Raw genomic sequence first — 23,861 nt, 5'->3', positions numbered from 1 at the left:
AAAAAAAAAAAAAAAATCTTCTGAGTTCTCCATGTGACATTCAGCTTATATGGGCTGACTTTTCATTTGGCTGACACATGGTACATTTAAGAATAGTTGGCTGGCTGACATACTCATTTTATTTGTTATACCAATTGCCAGGAGAGAAAATAATTACAAACGTGTTTAACTTGGGTTAAACTAAAATAATTGCCCCAAATTTTTGGTTTATCTCTTTAGCTCTTACCACAACTTTTACCACTTGGACATATTTCTAAAATGGGATCACTTGAGCATTTGAAGTTACAACAGATGACAGAAAAAGAGAAAGTCTTAGCAGTCAACTCTTGCTTCCTTCATTACTTGCCATGACATCCCTGAGAGCTGATCTTCAAATGGTCTCTGAGGCCTCCTAAAACTTTAGCCTTCAACATCAACCTCAAAATATGCTCCAAGACCCAGCCTGGGCTATGTGGGCACTGAAGTCAGCTCCATTGATATAGGAAGTTGCTTTACCTTTTACCTTGTTTCAGTGACCAATTTAATCAAGTCCAAGAATTACCTTTTTACCCTTGGTTTTGAGCACGAATTAACTGTAAAGTCAGGTGGACTCCACTTTCTTATGACCTAGTGTGACTCCACTGAACACAAGAACCAAGTTCTCTCTATGATTGCTTTGTGCTAATAAATGCTGTTTGATGCATAGGTCCAGAGTACTTCATGGATGCCTCATCCGCCATACGTTATGCAACCAACAGTAAGTGTTCTCAGTCACCTGAGGCTAATATTTCTATTATCCAAGTACAAGCTTTTGGAATGCATAGAAGCTTTGGGGTAAAGCTTTTGTTATATTATGTAACTCTTTCAGGCAGCCATATTCTCCAGATAAAAAGCTGTTCCTGAAATTCTACAAAAGCATGTACGATAGATAGCTAGAGGTCGACATAGACATAGAATTAGATAAAGAGAGAGGGTAAAAAAGCAAGAGAGTGAGAGAGAGAGAGAGTGCGTGGAAACTTTATTAGAGGAAATAGCAATCAACCATTCAAGCTGAGTCTACCATTTCTTATGCATGAGGAATTTCTGCTTTGTGTAGGAACTCAGAACTCTGGACAATTAAATTTATTCTACAAGGAAACTCTTTGTTTCCCTTCTCTTTCTGATATGCTTTTCTCTCTTTGGCCACAGTCTGATATGCTTCAGGGACAATTTGGAGTATCATAGACAAATTTTGGCTTGAAGTAATATATTTCACATATGAAGGTAGTTATCTGCTAATAGATGAAGTTATATAGATAGATGGCAAGGTGTGTAAATATTTTCATGTTAATTAACTATAGCAGTTCTCTTTTTCTTTAGTGGAAATTTTCTCTCTGCAAAATATTCAAACTCTATTTTCTACTCGCTAGATTTCCCATTTTATGGCACGATATTACATCAATTCCAAGTGAAAAGCATGACGTAGTACATTAGAATCTAGACTGAAGGCTAATGATTGCATTTATCTTTGCCTAGGTCTTCCAGGTTTTTTAGCTCTATAGAAGTGTGAGATAGAGATTTCAAAAGCAACACACTCATGAGAGTGTGAGGCAGGAGAAAGAGCCCTAGACTGGAAGCTGTGTGACAAGGTCTCTGGTAAATCTTCTGGGTATGCTCTCTGTGCATTTGTTTCCTTTTCTGACACTATATACCTTATAGTGCTTTTGTGAGGATCAAATGAGAGATCATATATAAAGACAATGTAAAAAAGTATACATGCTGTGCAGTATTATTATCATTGTCCTCATTATTATTGCACATGTTCATTATACAAGGAAGAAGCAGTGCTAAATTTTAACCCCTTTAGAAGATAAATGTAAATAAGTTAGTATATAGTAAAGACCAGGGAGCTAAACACACAGGCATTCATTTCCTGGACTCAAAAAATTAGAAAATCTGGCTTTCATATTTGAGCTGTGTCCATTTTATTTTTTTTAAATAAGGAACTTTTCATGTTGCTCCAAACATATTGATAGTTTTTTATTTAAAGAATAAAATATATGTAGTTTACCACAGCAGAACTTTGTAGCATATTTTGCTAAGCCCTTTATTTACCGTTATTTATACACCTTGAGGGCTTTCTGAGTTCATCTAGTCTATGTTCTATAAATTATACCAATATGCAACAAATCCAGGCTACACTTTTCTGTCCAAGTCATAAGGTAAAATTCAGTATGTGCTGCCAAAGCAATACATAGGATAGCAAAGACTAAGCCAAGAGAGGAGAAGGAAAGAAGTTCTGCCAAGTTCTCAAGAGGAGACTTTCTGGAAGGAAACAACCACCTTCTAAAAAATGTGTTCATCCATAAAGCACTAATGCAAACTTAGCCCTCTTATTGAGTTTTAATATCATCTCTTTGTGGCCAAAATGAGTGCACATCTGGCAAAATCTGAGTATTTTACCAGATATCACACTATGTGAGATTCTTCAGTACTTCTAGATCTATTAGGGGCAGGGAAGATGGTTGTATGGAACTTTATTTCAGCTGTCACTCAGGACTTTTACAAAGTTTTTCAAACACCTCCTTTTGCACCCCAGTACAGCTTCAGCCTTGTGTTTGCATGTATTATTTCTGTGCGTGTATCATTAGTGTGTGTGTGCATGTGTGTGTACTTTAATTTGTCCCTTTAGATTTTCCTTGCTGTGGCTACTACTCAGAGCTGATATCATATCTCTTCCCATGACTAGATTATGCATTATGCTTGAGCTTAGGCCACTAGGTTTAAATGTAATGTTTATGGCTGGGGTGGATTCCTGGAAAAATAGAAGTGACTGGGCCACCCACTACTTTGCTATCTTTTAGATGGAGAAAAGGGCTAAACAGTGTCATGGAAACACAGAGTTTGTACCATCAATCATTGCCCTGTAATAATCTTGTTGGCTGTCCATATTACATAAGTAACTTTACCCAACTGGCTTTAATTTTATCATCAAAGTGAGGGTAAATCACCCTATGATACTAAAATATAAAAATATTTCAGCCATCTTAGACTACAAATCAAAAAACCTGAATCTGAGAAGAATTAATGAGGAACTTGACGATTAAGAGCATGGATTCTTGCTTGAGCTCATTAGGATAGGAAACCCTTCTTAGCAAGGGGGTACTGAGTTATTTAGGTAAACTTTCTGAGACAGTTTTCTCATGTGTAACATGAACGTAATAATACATAAATAATTATCTTTTGTTCATTAAATTAAATAAGGAATTAAAGCTCTTAAAATAATTTCTGATAAAGAGCAAACACTCAATAATTATCTAATTATATTAGTAAACTTCTCGTTATGCTTTAAATTATCCCAATTTTATCAAATGAGTGCTGTTATAAGCAGAAAGTTGAAAATAAGCAACTTTGTTGAGAATCATCTACTTCTACCACATTCATAGTGCTAATTACCTTACTTTGCTAATGACTTTGGTGGAGAGAGACTCTGTGGCTATAAACAAGACAAATTGCTTACATTTGTACTTATTTCACTTACTTTCTAAAGATTCAACACCTAAAACTTAAAAAAAAAAAAATGCCCATTGAGAATCTCATTTTTTCAGTAACTGGAGACTACTTTACAAATAAATTCAAGGTGTCAAAATCTATGTCTCAAATATATTGCCCATAATTCCAATTTGCTTACAAGTTTTCTTCTCTATCACATTTTCTCTTTCCTCACTTTATGATAATTTCATGCATGAGGTTTTATTGTACAGGAATATACCTCCCCTATCACCAAGCACATATACTGACTCCTGAGTTGAAGATGTATTGCCTAGGTTAGAAGCCCTTTGGGTTCTCTCTCAGGCTTGACTTGAAGGGCTCTAATTTCTCAATCTGGTTTGTATTTGAAAACAATGCTTCCTTAAAGTTCTAAAACACAGCACAATGTACTTGATCTCTTTGCTAGGGAGGATGAATGCGTAAACTGGAGGGGTAACAATTGGTAAGAGAGAAATGAAATGGCACAGAGAACGAAAGGGAACAGTAGAGGCATGAAAGAAGAACAGAAAACATAAGCATATCATTTCTACAGTTTACCTTTAAGTTTGTTTCTTTGGACATTTAATTTTCTAAGTAATGTGCTTATAGATTTAGAAACAAATACTCTGGGAAGAAAGGATAGACATCTCCTTGCATGGATTATAATTCTGGTGTTTTGGAAAGAAAAGAAATTTCTTTTATTGGACCCTGAGAACTTATTGGATCTCCTGGAAAGTTGTCACACCCCATGTAGGGAAGTAAGAGCATTTCTGTTTGCCTTTTGTTGTTCACCTGAACAGACTCTGAGAAGACAGCACTGTTAGACTAAATTAGGAATTCCCTTTTGCTGAGAAGAAGTAAAATGCTGACTTTGTCAGTGTAGTTGGTTATTTGTTTCTGCTTCTCAGCTCAGACTGCATGCTGAAATCTCACCACTGCACTGACAGAATTTTAATAGTTGATGGATTGCACCAAATATCTACTCTATAGAGCAGTATGTTACATTGGAATGTCATATGAATGCACAATTGAAATTCCTGTGTTCCAATACCTTGGATATTTTGTTACGTCTGTATTACTGACAAGGAGAAAAGATGATAGTTTTCAAGAGGAAGCAATGTTCCACTTTCTTAAACTTTATTTAAGTTCATTTGAAGCATAAATCTTCTGTTCTTGATATGGTTAGTGTTATATCATCTGAAGGAGAAAGGTCAGTTTTCATTTTGACTTAATTACAAATTGGTTATCTAATTACAGTATTCTAAGAAATGCAGGATGCCCTTATTGAATCAATACATGATTTGTTGCCATGGCAACAAATGGCAGAAAAGTTGCAAGCAAATAAAAAATTGTAATTGTTATGATTAATAAACCCTGATTTTCAACTAAAGAGCAAATGTAAACTGCTTCTCTACAACCAGACTGTTTAAGAAACCCAGAATACTTAATTTAGTCATTCTTTGCCCTTAAACATGTAAGGCCTAAGGGCTAGTTTTAGAGTTTTGTCCTTCAAATTTGTAGGTGTGTGTTTTGAGAAGGCATTATCACCAAATTTGCCCTAATTACTGTAGAAAATAGTCCTGGCTTTGCTATTGTTAAATATAACTTCAAAATTTTACAGTAATTTTTTAAATATAATCTCAGGCGACTTTAGTAAAATAACTTTAAACAATGAAATGCAAAGCTTATAATTCAAAAGAAGTGTATAGAGTATAAAAGATTTTCCTCCTAGGAAATGGATGATCCCTCCATTCATCATTTCTATTCTCCAGAAATAAACCTTGTCAACAAAATCAGCTATTTCTATCCAGTCAATTTTATATGCATATGAAAGTATATATTTGCATGTGTGTAAATGTGTATTTTTAATATAGAAACAATATTATTCTACAAATATTGTATTATAATTTGCTTTATTTTTCCTCAATAATAAAATGATCTGGATGTCAATAAATGTGAGTCTCATATAGATATATATCAATTTTGATAATAGCTCCATTATCCACTATTGTATAAATGCAGCAAAAGGTGTAATTTCTTGAAAACTCAAGACTGTAATATTACACCCTAGTGAGAAAACATCTATCAGATAAGTTGCTGACACAAAAGATATTTACATTTTAAAATTTGATATATATTATTGTCAAACTGCATTTTAGATAGCAGTTTCTTTTNAAAAAAAAAAAAATGCCCATTGAGAATCTCATTTTTTCAGTAACTGGAGACTACTTTACAAATAAATTCAAGGTGTCAAAATCTATGTCTCAAATATATTGCCCATAATTCCAATTTGCTTACAAGTTTTCTTCTCTATCACATTTTCTCTTTCCTCACTTTATGATAATTTCATGCATGAGGTTTTATTGTACAGGAATATACCTCCCCTATCACCAAGCACATATACTGACTCCTGAGTTGAAGATGTATTGCCTAGGTTAGAAGCCCTTTGGGTTCTCTCTCAGGCTTGACTTGAAGGGCTCTAATTTCTCAATCTGGTTTGTATTTGAAAACAATGCTTCCTTAAAGTTCTAAAACACAGCACAATGTACTTGATCTCTTTGCTAGGGAGGATGAATGCGTAAACTGGAGGGGTAACAATTGGTAAGAGAGAAATGAAATGGCACAGAGAACGAAAGGGAACAGTAGAGGCATGAAAGAAGAACAGAAAACATAAGCATATCATTTCTACAGTTTACCTTTAAGTTTGTTTCTTTGGACATTTAATTTTCTAAGTAATGTGCTTATAGATTTAGAAACAAATACTCTGGGAAGAAAGGATAGACATCTCCTTGCATGGATTATAATTCTGGTGTTTTGGAAAGAAAAGAAATTTCTTTTATTGGACCCTGAGAACTTATTGGATCTCCTGGAAAGTTGTCACACCCCATGTAGGGAAGTAAGAGCATTTCTGTTTGCCTTTTGTTGTTCACCTGAACAGACTCTGAGAAGACAGCACTGTTAGACTAAATTAGGAATTCCCTTTTTGCTGAGAAGAAGTAAAAATGCTGACTTTGTCAGTGTAGTTGGTTATTTGTTTCTGCTTCTCAGCTCAGACTGCATGCTGAAATCTCACCACTGCACTGACAGAATTTTAATAGTTGATGGATTGCACCAAATATCTACTCTATAGAGCAGTATGTTACATTGGAATGTCATATGAATGCACAATTGAAATTCCTGTGTTCCAATACCTTGGATATTTTGTTACGTCTGTATTACTGACAAGGAGAAAAGATGATAGTTTTCAAGAGGAAGCAATGTTCCACTTTCTTAAACTTTATTTAAGTTCATTTGAAGCATAAATCTTCTGTTCTTGATATGGTTAGTGTTATATCATCTGAAGGAGAAAGGTCAGTTTTCATTTTGACTTAATTACAAATTGGTTATCTAATTACAGTATTCTAAGAAATGCAGGATGCCCTTATTGAATCAATACATGATTTGTTGCCATGGCAACAAATGGCAGAAAAAGTTGCAAGCAAATAAAAAATTGTAATTGTTATGATTAATAAACCCTGATTTTTCAACTAAAGAGCAAATGTAAACTGCTTCTCTACAACCAGACTGTTTAAGAAACCCAGAATACTTAATTTAGTCATTCTTTGCCCTTAAACATGTAAGGCCTAAGGGCTAGTTTTAGAGTTTTGTCCTTCAAATTTGTAGGTGTGTGTTTTGAGAAGGCATTATCACCAAATTTGCCCTAATTACTGTAGAAAATAGTCCTGGCTTTGCTATTGTTAAATATAACTTCAAAATTTTACAGTAATTTTTTAAATATAATCTCAGGCGACTTTAGTAAAATAACTTTAAACAATGAAATGCAAAGCTTATAATTCAAAAGAAGTGTATAGAGTATAAAAGATTTTCCTCCTAGGAAATGGATGATCCCTCCATTCATCATTTCTATTCTCCAGAAATAAACCTTGTCAACAAAATCAGCTATTTCTATCCAGTCAATTTTATATGCATATGAAAGTATATATTTGCATGTGTGTAAATGTGTATTTTAATATAGAAACAATATTATTCTACAAATATTGTATTATAATTTGCTTTATTTTCCTCAATAATAAAATGATCTGGATGTCAATAAATGTGAGTCTCATATAGATATATATCAATTTTGATAATAGCTCCATTATCCACTATTGTATAAATGCAGCAAAAGGTGTAATTTCTTGAAAACTCAAGACTGTAATATTACACCCTAGTGAGAAAACATCTATCAGATAAGTTGCTGACACAAAAGATATTTACATTTTAAAATTTGATATATATTATTGTCAAACTGCATTTTAGATAGCAGTTTCTTTTTCTCCATAACCTCAATTAAAAGCAAGTGATCTCAAGTTTTAGACATTTTGTTAATGTGGTAAATGTCTCACTGATATTTTACTTTCATTTCTGAATCCTATGAGTTGAGTTGATTTTCACATGCTTATTGACTGGTTTTATTTTCTTTATTTCTGAACTTCAAGTTGGTTTGCTTTGCTTAGTTTTCTTTTGAGGTATTGATCTTTTCTTATTTATAAAAGATCTTATTACAATTAGTAAGTTTACAGTGCCATAGATAGTTTAAATATTTTCTCAGTTTAAATTTTAATTGTATAGTATTTGCCATGCAGATTTTTGGTATTTATGTATTCAAATGTATCAGTCTTTCTTTTAGAACAAGGGTCAGCAAACTTTTCTGTAAAAGCCAAACAGTAAATATGTTCTGTTTTCTGAGCTATATGGTCTGTGTCACCCCTACTCAATTCTATGGTTTATTGTGAAAGCATCCATAGACAATACATAATTAATGGGTGTGGCTTGAGTTCCAATAAAACTTTATTTACAGAAATAGGTATGGCCACATTTGACCCACAGACTATATTTTGACAACCCCTGCTTTAGAGCATCTGTATTCCATGCAAAATACCTTAATTACTATAGATTTAAAATGCCATATGTTTTCTTACTGTGTTTATAGTAAATTTTGCTTAAAAATGTTGTGTCTTTTGAAGTTTCTTTTATAGCATGAGATGAGATTAAGATCCAAAGTTTCATGTTTATTTCCCCCAAATGTATAACCAATTACATAACACATTTTACCAAATAAGCCATCTATATTTCCTCCTCTGATATAAATTTTATGCCAATATTTATCACATAATGAAATATTTTTATCTTTGGGTCTGTTTCCAAACTCTATTCTGTCCTGCTTATCTATTTATTTTGACCATCACTGTATTTTGATTACTATAACTTACAATACCTTAATCAGGGGTGTCCAATATTTTGTCTTCCCTGGACCACAGTGGAAGAAAAATTGTCTTAGGCCACACATAAAATACACTAACATTAATGATACCTGTTGAGCTAAAAAATAAAATAAAATAAAACAAATCTTATAATATTTTAATTTGAGTGTGTGGGGTCACATTCAAAGCCGTTGTGGGCTGCATGTTGGGGAAGCTTGCCTTATAAACTGATAGGACATGTCCACAATTCTTTTTTTAATTGTTTCTAAAAAATTTTTCTAGCTCCTTTACATTTTCAGATGAACTTTAATGCATTGTATCAAGTTAAAAATGTACTAAAATTTCAAATTACATATTGACTTATGAGACATTTAAGAATATGACATATTTACAGCACCGAATTTTCTATACAAGAAAAGAACTTTTCATCTACCCAAGAATTATTTTATGTATTTTGGATCACTTAATAGAGTATCAGGTTTCCTCCATATATGTTCTAGACATTGTTTAATGTTTTCTTTGGCATCTTAGTGTTTTTATTATTATATGTCTTAGTTTTTTGCTGTGGCTATAACAAAATAACACAGACTGTAATTTATAAAGAAAATAAGTTTATATAGCTCACAATTCTGGAGGATGAAAAGTCCAAGAGCTTGACATAGGCAGCCAGTGAGGGCCATCTTGTTATGTCATAACATGGCAGAAGACATCACCTGGCAAGAAGGCAAAAACAAGAAAGCCAGGGAGAGCTTCCTTTTATAACAAAGCTATTCCCACAAATCTAATTCCATGGAAACATTAATCCATTCATGAGGACACAAAACTTATTTCTAATGTGTAAATTTTCTAACACATGAAATAAATGTTCTTCAGCATGGTAATTATAAATATTTAATATATTTTCTCATTGATCACTTTGCTGTATAAAAATGTACATACTAGTTTTATTCATTTAATCATTTAATTTAAAAAATCTATTGTTCAAAAGTATTGCTGAAATTTAGAATATATACATAAGTTAAAATATGCATATAAAATACCCATTTCCTCTTACCGAAAGATTACTGCAGTTAATATCTAATGTTATATGTTTCCAGATGTTTTTCTGTATTTATATCAATATCTACCAACTTATCTACATCTACCAACACACATGCACACAATATACACTTTATATATATATCACATGTATGTGTATATACCATTTACCACAATGATATCAGTCAAATGATATCATATAATATGTGCTATTTTCAGTGAATATTTTCCATTTTTCTCAGTTGAGAAATGTTTTATCATCTCTAATCAAATTTTCCCAATTGAGTAAAAATGTTATTTATACTGGTTTACCCAATCCAGGAAGCAATCAGTGACCACATGTTATATTTGGTTATTGGGTCATTTAAGGCTCTTTTAATCTGGCAGTCTTTTTCCCCCTCCTGTTCGTGGTTAGCTGACCTACCAAGTATCCCACTATTGTGAAATATTTGGTTGATTCTTCATGATGCTGTTTATCCTTTTCTTCTATCTCATATATGAAACCATTTTTATAACCGGCTATCTTTCTGAATTCCTTCATTGTTTTCAATAGAATATTCAATTCATTCTCAGCTTTTCCAGGTCATCTAAAATAATATAATTTTGTACCTGATTTTAAATATTTATATTTCATAATTCATTTTCTGGCCAAATGGCTTTGGAATGTATCCTTTGACTTATTTCTTATCATAATGGAAATGCCACTATGAATTACTTTTTAATTCAGGTATAGATGTTGAACTTAAAGTTTTTTTTGAAACTATCGATATTATTTTCTTTTGCCAATTTTATTGTATTAATATATTGTAATTAATTGTATTATAATTTTTAATATTTCCCTAAGGTAGAATCATTCTGCCATCAACTCCATTTGGTTATGATATATCCCTCTTAAAATATACTTCTGGATTATACTTGTTAATAGTTTATTTTGGCATCAGTTTTATTAATAAAATTAGTAAGCCATTTTGTCAGGTTTGAATATTCAATTAACAAAGCTTTCATAAAATTAATTTGGAATAATTTCCTTTTTCTTTAGTTACAGAAAATTTGAAGTACATTGTAAAAAATCTCTTTTTGAAGTATCATAATTTTTTATTTTATCATAAAATCTTCATACGCAAGACTATCTTAGTTTTGGGAAAGAGATGCATTTATTTTACCAAATCCAGTTTAAAAAATAATCTATTACTCCAGTCAGACATGTTCTCAGGAGACTAAAACTTTATAATCTATTTAAGAATTTGTTAAGATTGGCCCGGTGTGGTGACTCAAGACTAACCCCAGCACTTGGAGAGGCCAAGGCAGGCAGATTGCTTGAGCTCGGGAGTTTAAGACCAACTTGGGCAACATGGCAAAACCCTGTCTCTACAAAAAATACAAAAAATTAACCAGGCGTGGTGGTGCATGCCTTTAGTCCCAGCTACTTGGGAAGTTGAGGTGGGAGGATTGTTTGACGCTAGAAGCTCAAGGCTACAGTAAGCCAAGATCACACCACCATACTCCAGCCTGAGCAACAGAACAAGACTCAGTCTCAAAAAAAAAAAAAAAAAAGCATGTGTTAATACCATGTATGATCATGAAGAACTCTATCTGATTGTTGCATAGTTGATAGTCATGTTGTTGAATGATCAAATCAATTGGATTGTGAAATGCCATGGTCTTAACAAAATTAGCATTATCTTTTGCTCCATGACTAGTTGTTGATATTTAGATCATAGGTCATATAGTTCTTAAGTTAAACATAGTACAAGTAAAAATAATCAGTTGCCAACTGCCTAATAAGGAATTGTTAGGTATGGGCAAGTTGTAAATCAATAATTTGTAATTTTTAAGAATGTATAGAATTTTCAATGCCCTTCATTGTCATAAAACGTGAGGACTGTTTTCCTCACATGCTCACTTGATTCAGTCTTTCTTCCCCTTGACCCCTAGCTATACCAATCTTTGACTCCTCATCTTATAAAATTGAGAAACTTGGGTTCAATAAAAAAAAATCAACAAATAATAAAAACAAATATTCTTGAGTGTCAAATATGTGTATGATATTTTTCTAGATATTGTTGGAAATGGAGGAGAGAAAACAAGAAATAATTTGTCCTCAAGACTTGCAATATAATTGTAGAAAAACATTATATGCTCAGGATAATTTAATTGAAAAGGTACAGTTGAAAATTTGTCAAAATTTTGGTAATTATGTAACCTTAAAAATGAAGAAGCCTCTGTGAACAGTTAAGAACAGGGAAGAACAATGACAGAAACATGACCTTAAAGGATGAGTGATGTTTGTGGGTCTAAAATGTAAAAAGGAGAACATCTTAAGTGAAAATAATCCACAAAAAGTATGGGAGGAGAGTCTCAAGTTATTTCAAAGGGGACTACAGTGGGAGGCAAATAGCCTGCCTTAAGTGAAATGTTTATATTAGAGAATGAGGGAAATATTTGGTTGGAAAGTTAAATTGCTATGTATTGAAGTACAACTTTCATGCAGTCAAATCTGGCAGACTTTCCTACACATTTTTTATTAGCTTGACAAACCCAGTACTATTGTTTAGAATTTAGGTTTACTTTGAAAAATGTAAAACAGAAAGAGTAAGTTATGTCACTGATGTGTGTGTAAAAGTAATAATATGCAATGGAGTAATGTATGAATCAATTATAAATAGAAAAAATAAACTCTGCCACGTTATGAAATGCCATTATGCAAAGTCTTTGTATATGAAGTCATTTTATATTCCTAAATAATTTTGGAGGTAATGTTTATCTTCCAAGTAGAGTTCCTGAAAGCTTCCTGCTGTCTGAGATCCCTGCGTCCTAAGCACAGGAGTGTCTAGGGGCAGTGGTGAGTCTAGAATCTTTTGAAATACAAAAATATGCTTTAATACATTTTTTAAATTCTCAGATATGGCGGTTGGAAGCTGCCAAGTGCTAGGCACCAACACATCTCCAGAGTACATAGGGATGCATCTGTTAATAGATGGCCACTGTTTCCGTACCCAGTAACATAAAAATTGCCCCAACTGAAGTATTCTAGCTCTGTTACTATGGGAGTATACGGGTGCATGTGTGTGGTATGTGTGCATGTGACTTATCTTTCTGCATGTGGTTTTATGTTATTTTACTAACAACCTTTAAAATGAAAGAATAGCTCAATATACAATGTATTACTTTTTAGAATGGCAGGCACAGCATTCTTGACATGACACAACTGACAGCTGCTAAGAAGCAAAATTTCAATCCTACATGATCTCCAATGTGTCTTTGGATAGTATTTAGAATTTCTTCATTACTTCATCATTAGTAAAGCAGAGTATCACTGCTTTGCCAGTTCCTTTGTAAAGATGTAGATGACATTACTTCCTTAATAGCTATTTAACATATTAAATATAATTCAAATAGAAATAATGTTAAATATCCAATCTATTAAATTCTTATTTCCTAAAAGAAGAAAATATGCAGCTAAAATAAAGTCCCTGTCAGACTTTCTAGAGAACAGCAAGTTACCAGGGCAACACAATCATATAGAGGTAGGGTAAATCATTTATTTTATAAATGTTACCAGGGTAACAGAAACTACTCATGGAAATCACTGAAGGATTTAGGATGAGAGTACAGATAGTCCATGGAACTATTTGTTCTTTCATCGCACATTGGAACAAAATGTCCAAATATATTTAAAACTTTTAACAGTTATGTGAAGTATTTGGGTATTCATTAAATAGATGATCATAAATGGGTTCAAATATTGAGCGTATTCTCAAATATCAAAAGGTACTATTTTTGATTTCTTACTGCTCAGTATGTCATTGGGATACTTTATTTTACTCTGAATTTTGACTTCGCTAGATTAGTTCTAGAGAACCTAGTCATTTCTACCTAGGTGCTATGTCTGCAATTTAGGATCGTGGTTAATGGTGTTGATTAGCTTGAGGCTTGAGTTTCATAGGTCAACTAATTAGGGTGTACAAGGGAGGGAAGTAGTTAATGGAAAGGGAAAAACTATATGTATACATATATATGTATAGGTACATGTATATAATTTTCGTGTGTGTGTTTGTATATGGTGTGTATAATCAGGTTTCCTTAAAGAATTATGTAGTTTAGAGTTATATTTTTCAAAATGATAACACAAATACAAGTAAAGTGCCTTTAAACTTTTCTACTGCCTAAGAAGAAACTTACCAAAGATAGGAATTAAACTTACATTTTTCTCCCTGTTTTAGAACAATTGGTTTTCCTCCCAATAAGACTCTCTGTCAGAAAACAAATAATTCTAATATGTTCATCTACGGTTAACAATTAAGGTATGTACAAGTCTATAAGCAGTAAAGAGGAGGAAGTTACTCATTGTGGAAGGAGTAGAGGAATAAGAACAAGGCTTCACAGAGGAGGTAACTCCTGAACTTGGTTTTGAAAAATAAAGAGGAATTTTTTAGACCAGCAAGTGTTGGGTGTCAGGAGGGAAGGGTGCTCTGAGCAAAGTGAACAGTAGATTGTAGGCATGGTTTTGGTCCTATCCACCATGTGCTGCAGCTGGTGAACATCTAAGAGAAAGCAAGGTATTTTTACAGGCTACCAGGTGCCTCTAACACAGGGGCATATGCATGACATTTGTGTGCCCTTCAACAGTTCTGCCACAGAAAGTATCACTTATTCATGAATTAGGGCTGTTGTCCTATATTCCATTAAACATGGCATCTTCTCCTAGAGATCTGCTTGCATCTCTTGGCAAAGTCTCCTCACCAATATCCAATGTGCCCTTTCACAAGCTCTTCACTCAGAGTTGAGTGTAATATGCAGGGAATGTTATTGATATTACTTGGGTATCATAAAGTAATCATTATAGCCTGTACACAAGGCTAATTAGTTCTAATTCTCTGAATACCCCAGGTGAAAGTGAGATTGCTGCTCTCCTCAGAACCCCAAGAATGCTTAGTGTCTCATCATTTGACTGTCAACAAATGCTTCATTGCTAAGTTATTCAAACAATAAAGTAAGATGATAGAGACTCTAAGAAAAAAATACTGGAACTTATATGTCTACATGAGTTTCTTTTCTCCATGCAATGAAATTACTTTGGGAGGCCTTTTCCATTGATGCCATCTTAGACTGGGACATTTTAAAAATTTCTCCTTTGGGAATAATTTTCAGAGATAATTTATTGATCACACAAGTAAAGCAAGTTCACCAGATTATAGTCACATGATAGAAAAATAAAGAAATACATACATGATAGACAGATAGATAGATAGACAGACAGATAGATAGATAGATAGATAGATAGATAGATAGATAGATAGAATGGGTGGATAGGTGGTGGATGAATGGATGGAGGGAAGGATGGATACAGGGATGTGTGGATGGATGGATGGATGGATGGTCAGACAGAGAGAATATAGGTAATAGATATCCTGGGACATGCTACTAGTTCTTCTTTCCCAACTACAGTATAATTTTATTATTTGAGAGTTTATTCCATATAGTTCACAATATTTTTCCCTTTTTATTTTGTTCTAAATCAATATTTGAGAATAGGTTACACTTTATAGACTATTTCTGCATTGGCAAATATTAAGACACAAGCTTCCTGTTGTTAGACAAGGATACTGACAAAGGTTTCTGTGGAAATTAAAGACGTGCATCTTCTCTGAAACCAAACCCAACTTACTAGAGAAAATGATGCTAATATTAAATTTGTCTTTGTAAGTTTGATCGTTAAATCTTGTCACTGCCAGTAAGTAGGTTTGTTAAAAACAATTTAGGAAAAGTTCTCTTATGTTCATAATGTAGTATTCTAATTCCTTTTCAGTTGCAGATTTGTTTATGTCAGCTGAAACAACTGTGTTATTCAGTGTAATGTCTTAATTTGCAGTTACATCTGTAGAGAGAAACATTTTCTTGTAGACATTTCTTCTATTAACTCTCAATAAAAGCCAAGCACATGTTAACTTTCAATTTTGTGAAGAAATGTATAGGGCAACTAAATTAATATTCTTCAGGTATGTAAGTTTCTTATGACCTATCTTGATATAAGAATGACTCAGTAAATCCAATTGGCTGACATGTGGCTTTTTTGGTGTTTAAATTTATTTAGTCTGAGTCAGGATGTTATTAAATTGATACCATCTGATTTATAGTAACATCTAGGTACAGGCTATTTTACCTCTCATGGAAAAGATGGCAAGATTGTTTAGTTTGTGCCAGAATTTTCCTTAATAAATGTCTTCAAAGCTCTCACAGGAGCCCAACCATGTACACAATTGGGATCTAGTAGTTCTGTGTTGTTGGGTGCTTGAGAGGCAAATTTCACCTAAAATATTGAGGGCAGGCATAAGACTTCTTGGCTATCATCACTAGGTGGCTCATAAAGTGCTCATGCTTTTAGCAGCACTAGACTCTGATGCACTTGCCAAGATGAGTCAGGTGTAAAATGTACTCCATGGTAGCAAACGGAACTGATAGAATAGAACTATTTGATGTGGACCATGAGAATTTAAAAGTGTCTGCATAAATTGATGATTCAGCATCAGATAAAGCTGATATCAAACCACTCTATCTTACAGTAATTACTCAATATGTTCAGCTGACTCTGAAATCTGCACTTGAGAAATGACAGAAAAACTACATCATCAGCAGAGAAAGCATCTTTCTGCTGACCTAGGAAGACACACAAATAGTTCAGTTGGCATCACACTGTTTATGTATAATATTTTACAAATTAGAGTGGTACTTGTTCCCTTTTATATCACTTAACATAAGTATAAATTCATTGCACATAATTGAGGAGAAATAGTAGAAACAAGCTGAGAAAACTGAAAGCAAATTCCAAGAAAGAGGATTAGTCCTCATCTATGTTAAAAAGAACACTGTGCTCTTGGCTTTATTTTCTTATTTAGCACAGAGAAAATCAAGCTAATTATCAACTTGGGTTCTGAATAATAACCTTAAAACTTCTATTGAGAAAGAAACCTTTTATCAAAGAGTTGTCCTTAAAAGGTTCTTAATCAATACACATTAGAACCATTTCTGCATAACAATATTGTATGTTAAAAATCAATTTTACTCTCTAATAAAGGCTTTTATCTTCTTTGTCTTGTATCTCTAAGTATTTTCAATCAATACTGAAAAATCATTATGCTTCCAAGTTTGTGTTACACGATACATGTATAAATACTCAGATTCGGATATCACACTCCAAAATAAACTAACTTTCTGAGATACATATATGAAATTTATTTCAAGGAAGAGTTTATATTATACATGGCATGAACTGATGAATGATTGATGGATACTACATACACATTACTGTCCATATATGCTGAAAGCTGGCCTATATTATAAATATTATTTAATCAAAAGACTGACATATACATGTAATACAAATGTGTGTTTATATGAGGTTATTCAGGGTTACATTTAAAGACTGAACACTGTTGAGATTTGTGGTATTATTTAGAAAGGAAGAGAATATGGTGGATGCATGGGTCAAAACTGACTCTAGGAAATTTTAGCCTAGGTGGCTAGGTAGAAAGTGATGTCATTAAACTGAATTAGGATGCGTAAAAGAAGGCATAAGTTCAGGATCAGGGATATGTAGTTCCTTTTGGGCATGTTGACTTTTCAAGGCCAGATAAAGATTTCCAATATGTACCTCGAAATACAGGTTTGCCACCCAAGAAAGGTAGTAATAGACTCATGAGTCACTTATTCCGGTTGGAGAGAACAGATGAGGTTTCTAGCAATTCGCTTACTTTTCATAGTAATTACCATGCTTGATCTATGCAATAGCTCTTAGACTTAAAAATGTAAAATATTGTGCATATGAGGTTACCTTAAATTTACTAGTCTTATATGTACTAAATTAAATGCTTGCATATGCCCCTTATAAACAAGGTTGTTTAGCAACCCAATTATGCTTTTTCTTATACCTATAATGTTATGGCTAATTATGTATTGTATTACATATATCTTTTTGAATTAATCAAATGTATATGCACTTGATGTTTCCTCTTAGGGAACTGACCACAGTGATAAGGAAATAGAGATAGATACTTCAAATTAGAAGAAATCTTAGGAGCCCCCCAATGAGGTCTAGCAGTTGATGTAAAGGTTTCAGAAACTGTCCTGTATATCCATGAAAAGCTGTTTCATTTCCATTTTGCATAACATTTCAGGAAAACTTTTTTTTTTAATTAAATTGTCTTTCTTCTAAGACATTTACGCAGCCAACAGACACACAAAAAAATGCTCATCATCACTGGCCATCAGAGAAATGCAAATCAAAACCACAATGAGATACCATCTCATGCCAGTTAGAATGGCAATCATTAAAAAGTCAGGAAACAACAGGTGCTAGAGAGGATGTGGAGAAATAGGAACACTTTTACACTGTTGGTGGGACTGTAAACTAGTTCAACCATTGTGGAAGACAGCGTGGTGATCCCTCAAGGATCTAGAACTAGAAATACCATTTGACCCAGCAATCCAATTACTGGGTATATACCCAAAGGATTATAAATCATGCTGCTATAAAGACACATGCACATGTATGTTTATTGCGGCACTATTCACAATAGCAAAGACTTGGAATCAACCCAAATGTCCATCAGTGACAGACTGGATTAAGAAAATGTGGCACATATACACCATGGAATACTATGCAGCCATAAAAAAGGATGAGTTTGTGTCCTTTGTAGGGACATGGATGCAGCTGGAAACCATCATTCTCAGCAAATTATAGCAGGAACAGGAAACCAAACACCGCATGTTCTCACTCATAGGTGGGAGTTGAACAATGAGATGACTTGGACACAGGAAGGGGAACATCACACACTGGGGCCTTATTGTGGGGAGGGGGCAGGGGGGAGGGATAACATTAGGAGATATACCTAATATAAATGACGAGTTAATGGGTGCAGCACACCAACATGGCACAGGTATAATATGTAACAAACCTGCACGTTGTGCACATGTATCCTAGAACTCAAAGTGTAACAACAACAACAACAAAAAGCATAACAAAATAAAAAATAAATAAATTGTCTTTCTTCCATAGCCACTAGCCCAGCTAGTGGAAGAACAACAAAATTTGAAAAGCACAACAACAAGCCTCTGCCTAGTAAAAACCAAGAAAGCAATAAGCTCTTTTGTCAAGCCTCTAAGAAAATTTTAAAAGTCCTTTTTGTTTATCCTATAGTTTAGATATATATATATCTCATTGTTAGTCATTGTGAACGTAGGGATTTATAAACCCTACACTATTATCACTGGAGGGTTCCCACTGCTTTTAGAATAGAGTGTTTCTTAAAAACAATCCATTTCTTTTACTTTATTGACAAGAATAGATTATTTCAGGCTTTTTTGGATAATCCCATCTTTGGCCTTTAGGGCTTTAAACCGTATTTGTCTCTAACGTTCTGGTTGATGCTGGTAATGAGAACCACTTTTGCTGATCATAGAAGTATGAGCTCAGAGTGACTCACTAATTCCAGTGTGTTTCAAATGGCCAACTTGAAAAAGAGGGATGTGAGAGCTAAATTGTTGAAGAACATCATGTTTTCCTGTGGGGTTTTTCCATGCCCTAAATATTTTATACATGCTTTTTGTTAGTGTTCTTTTCTCTGTTCTCTTTGACATTTTAAATCGCAGAAGTTTAAAGTAAGTTTCTTCAGAATCCATAACAGTATGACCGTATCTCCAGACAAATGTTTACAAATTGGATTGTGGCTCCAAGATTTAACTTTCCTTCATGTCTTTTTCTAAATATAAAGTTCAGCCCGAAATTGTCAAGAGTGAGGATCCATTGACAGACAATCAGCAGGAGGTCCTTTTAGTGGAATATTACCTGTGATACAAAAGGATTAAACATTTCAAATATAAACCTTTAATCTGTGCTATCTAATTACTGACATCTGAACCAGTATCAAGGAATTTGTCACTTTTTCACTTTTGTAATTCTAACAAAGAAGCAAGAAACTTAATTCTGCACCTGGAACAAACTTCTAACGCAAAAGCATGTAGCTTTAGTCTTTTCTCTTGAGATGGACTGGGATGTGTTCCCTGTGTTTCTGATTTGTAATAATTCAGAAGGCAGCCCTGTTACTGCAATCACTCTTGCTTAGGAAGTTATAGACAGTCCCACGTAAATCAGAATGGTCCAACCATTTGATCATGTCCATTTCTATTACACATGGTCAGGCATATGATGAGAAATGTTCTGGCTCACACAATTTCATCTTATAACTGTCCTAGAAAATGAAATAAATTGTGATTACAGCTTTGGTTTCCTAGCAGAGTCCAAATTATGCAAGGAGGAAAGCCCATCTACTTTTACTCATATCCCTGTACTCTCTGATAAATCTTTCTCTCTTTCCCTCTCTCCTTTTACTTTTGGTGCTATACAGATTCAGTGTATTAGACAATTACTAAATTACCTCATATTATTGCTTAAATTATATCTTCACTTCTTTAAGTTTAATAATCTCCAGTGAATATCCATGAAAGAGAATATGCTTTTTTCCCCCATTTTGAATTGTTTAAAAGTCATTAGAACTAGGATTTTGAGTCAATCTGAAATCAGCTAGATATTCCTTGTATTGCTTTTATTAGAAAACTTACTTATTGGCTGTTCAGAGGAAGCACGTATTTGTGCTAAGGCAGGCTGTTAATTATCATATCAGTCTAGCCAGTATTGTGATGGAATACTGCAAAAGGAGAACCAAAAACATGTGGGTTGTATTTCCAGAAAAATATATGTTATAAGAGAATAAGAAACATGTGGGTTGTATTTCCAGAAAAATGTATGCGTATTTGAAAATTAAAGATTCCTTAGGGGAAGAAAATTTTGTTTTAAATTTTATTAATCTCAAGGTATTTAAAAATCCTCTGAAAGAATTTTAAAGAGCTGCAAATTATAATTATCATGTAATTAATTAATTCCTGAAATGTTTGCAGCAGAATCAAGAACATTTCTGTTGCCTGGACCTTGGAAGAATGACAGCAGTGAAAAAGTTCATATTCTTTGCCAGTTTTTTCCCTTAGCACTGAAAATGTTAAATTGCGCTGAAGTTAGTGACTTATTGGAAAAATGAAACCAGAGTAATTCATTCCTCTATTCATTCAACAAACATTTTTTGAGTGTTTGCTATGGCCAGGCACTACCGTTCTGTATTCAGTTCGAATACAAAACCAAACTAAAAAAAAGATCCCCTCTTCATGGAATGTATCTTCCACCAGGGGAAAATAATCTAAAACTAAAATGCAGTGGCAAATGATGTTAAATATTTGGAGCCAGATTTTGCTAAAAATATCAAGCAGGTGCGATTTGTCTTTAAGAACCCCAGCCATTATTTTCAACATCTTTTCTTCCCACTTGGTGATATCCTTCCTTCAAGACGCTTAGATGTTCTAAAAGTTCATTCTTTCTCTCTTGCTTTTGCATTTAGACAACATTTAAAGAGAACCCACTATGTGTCAGATATGTGCTGCACCATGTTCAGAAATTTAATTGGAGTATACATTATGTATAGTGCCTGTCTTTATGAAACTTCCAGTGTATTGGGAAAGAGAGAAATAAATCAAATCAGTATTTTAAGGAATAAGAAATTAAATTGGCCATACATTCTATTGAACAAAGATTCATGGGACTCTAATCTCATGCGTGTGTTTGTGCATGCATTTGTTAGGATCCTCTTAGAGAGGGTCATGGGAAGCATAAAACAACCGTCAACTCCCACTAAACTAATAGTGGGTGCTTCTCCCAAAACTTCTCCTGAAAAATTTGATCTACTTATTAGCATGTTGGGGTAAATGAGGTTATCAGTAGACTTAAGTGTGTGCAATATTTTTCCTATTACTTTGTAACAAAACGTTTGTGAACCTTCTAGAAAATCCCAGGCATCAGCAAGAAGTTCATTGGTCTTTTGGGTTTGGAGTCTTCTATACTTTGAAATAATGTCCTACTTATTCAGGGTACAGAGAAGTCCTTCACTCTGTCTTTTCATGAGGCAATTATGTAATATTATATATGCTATCACAAAAGATAAACCTGAATATAATAGGATAATGTATTTAAGGATGAAGGAAGTAAAACTCAGAGAGGTTAATTGACATTACTAATATCACACAAGTTGGTGGCAGAGCTGGGACAGGCATGTTTCAATTCAGTTAACACCAACTCTATTTCATTATATCTGGTTTGATTTTTTCATTAAATTTTGATATCTCAGGTTATATAATGTAACCTAGAGTAAATCAAGTTGGCAGATTAATAAAAAATTATGATTGGGTTCTTCTGTATATGAAAGACAAAATATTAGTATGTTATCTATGTCCTTTAATGCCAATTACATTAGCATATGAAGTAAGATATTTTTTAATATTTTAGCCATAGTATCATTATCCCTTAAGTGGAAAGGAGTTTTATGATTTAGCTAAAAGCTTTGATTTTGACAGGCACGTTCATCCAAATAGTATCATAATTTAATTCTTTCTGTCCTAAAGTTAGTTAAAAGCTTTGATTCTGTCAGGCACATGCATCCAAATGTACCATAATTTAATTCTTTTTGTCTCAAAGTTATGTTATGCTGGGTGATATGTCTGAGGTAAATATGCCTTATTTTTAATGTTCGTAATCACTGAATAAGACCCAACTTAATATTATAAATATTGTAGTGCTATTTCAGGTTATCAAATTAATGACACTGCACTTTATAAAAAGTAGATTAGATAGCTATGAGAAAATTATATGAAAGTATCTAAAACTATATGCTAACATTCTTTTTAGTTTCTACACATAAGATAGTTTATTGCAGCATATAATTAATTTTGAGCATTATACAACATTTTTATTTAATTTTTTTAAGAGGAGACTTTTTTCAAAACCCTACATCTTAAATCTAAAAGATCAAAGAACTCTGAATCAAACCCAAAATGAATAGTTTCTTCTAAAGTAATAATATTTTGTCATTTTCCTTATATTAGATATTATCTACTTGTAAAACTAAAACAGTTATAAAACAAGCAGAAAGTATTATCTTTTCTCTTTTATATATGCTCCAATTATTTTTTAAATGAGAAAACAAGTTTTAATAAAGGTGGAATATTTCCTACCCTTTTTTAAAGAGTTTTTTCTAATTAAATTTTAAAACTACTTAGGAAATTTTGCTTATAATCCTGCATTTATGTAATGGCATTGAGAATAATTTGCTAAACACAGACATTATAACACTACAGGAACAAATCCAGTGGATTTTATTGACCAGCTACTGACTCACTAAATGAAAGAAAAAGATAGGTACCAGACCATTCCCGTTGAAAAATAATATCAATATCAAATTATCCATCCATGGCATGGGGGACTACAGCATCTTTTCCAGGAAGTCAGAGATGTACAGATGAAATAAAGAGCCAGAAAAATAATTTCGCATAAAAGAAAATAGAGAAGTTAAGCTTTCCTGGGGGAGAAATGCAGCTGTTCGAGCTATGGAACTTCAATGCATGCAGACCTCACTTCTATCTCATACAGGTGTGTATATGCTTGCTTCATGTGAACTTTGTGAAGTCAATCATTGCTCCATTTGCTAATCCCAGTTTTAATTTTTGTCAGCTGTCCCTCTACATTTTCAGTGTAAATCCTTGTCTCTTAGTAATTATAACCAAAACATACATGTGTTTAATAACCACTCTATCTTGGACAATTTTTGTTTTAATACCTGGGATGCCTTCAAGGTGTAGTCCTAGGGAATCCTGCCTAGAACTACATTCAAGGGACAGGAATTCTAGCTGCAGGTTCCATTTTCCTATAAAATTATGCAGCCCTGGTTGCATAATGCTGTCACTGCCTGAGACAGCTGCTCCTGCTGTTTTCAGCATTGTACATTGTCAACTTTTCTGTCACTTCATTCACAAACTTTGCTCCCACATTGTTCACCTGATGATCTCTTTGCTTCTTCCTACACCCAGATTTTAAGGAAAATAATTATGAAATAATTTGGTGGATATAATATGATTTTAGAGTATTAACTCCAGAACCCTTTAGAAAAGCCAGTTGTTCCATTATTGATCTCTCTACTTTTTTTTTTTTTTTTTTTT

General features: G+C 33.3%; 1 protein-coding gene across 9 annotated transcripts in view; it reads left to right on the top strand.

Moving 5' to 3' along the window:
* Positions 1 to 23,861, top strand: part of RBMS3 (RNA binding motif single stranded interacting protein 3) — a 763,768-nt gene that overhangs the window by 649,101 nt on the left and 90,806 nt on the right. For 5 of the 9 annotated variants that reach the window (XM_017868338.1, XM_017868345.1, XM_017868326.1 and 2 more), the window contains exon 10: positions 686 to 736. The exons of the other annotated variants lie outside the window; for them this stretch is intronic. In XM_017868338.1, the coding sequence (XP_017723827.1) occupies positions 686 to 736 (51 nt within the window). The remainder of the gene's footprint in view (positions 1 to 685; positions 737 to 23,861) is intronic. 9 annotated transcript variants of the gene reach the window in all.

Source organism: Rhinopithecus bieti, unplaced genomic scaffold (genome assembly GCF_001698545.2).
Source record: "Rhinopithecus bieti isolate Rb0 unplaced genomic scaffold, ASM169854v2 scaffold_60, whole genome shotgun sequence".
In the NCBI taxonomy this organism is placed as follows: Eukaryota; Metazoa; Chordata; class Mammalia; order Primates; family Cercopithecidae; genus Rhinopithecus; species Rhinopithecus bieti.
The sequence above is the reverse complement of the archived record's forward strand: the minus strand, read 5'-3'. Positions and strand labels throughout refer to the sequence as shown.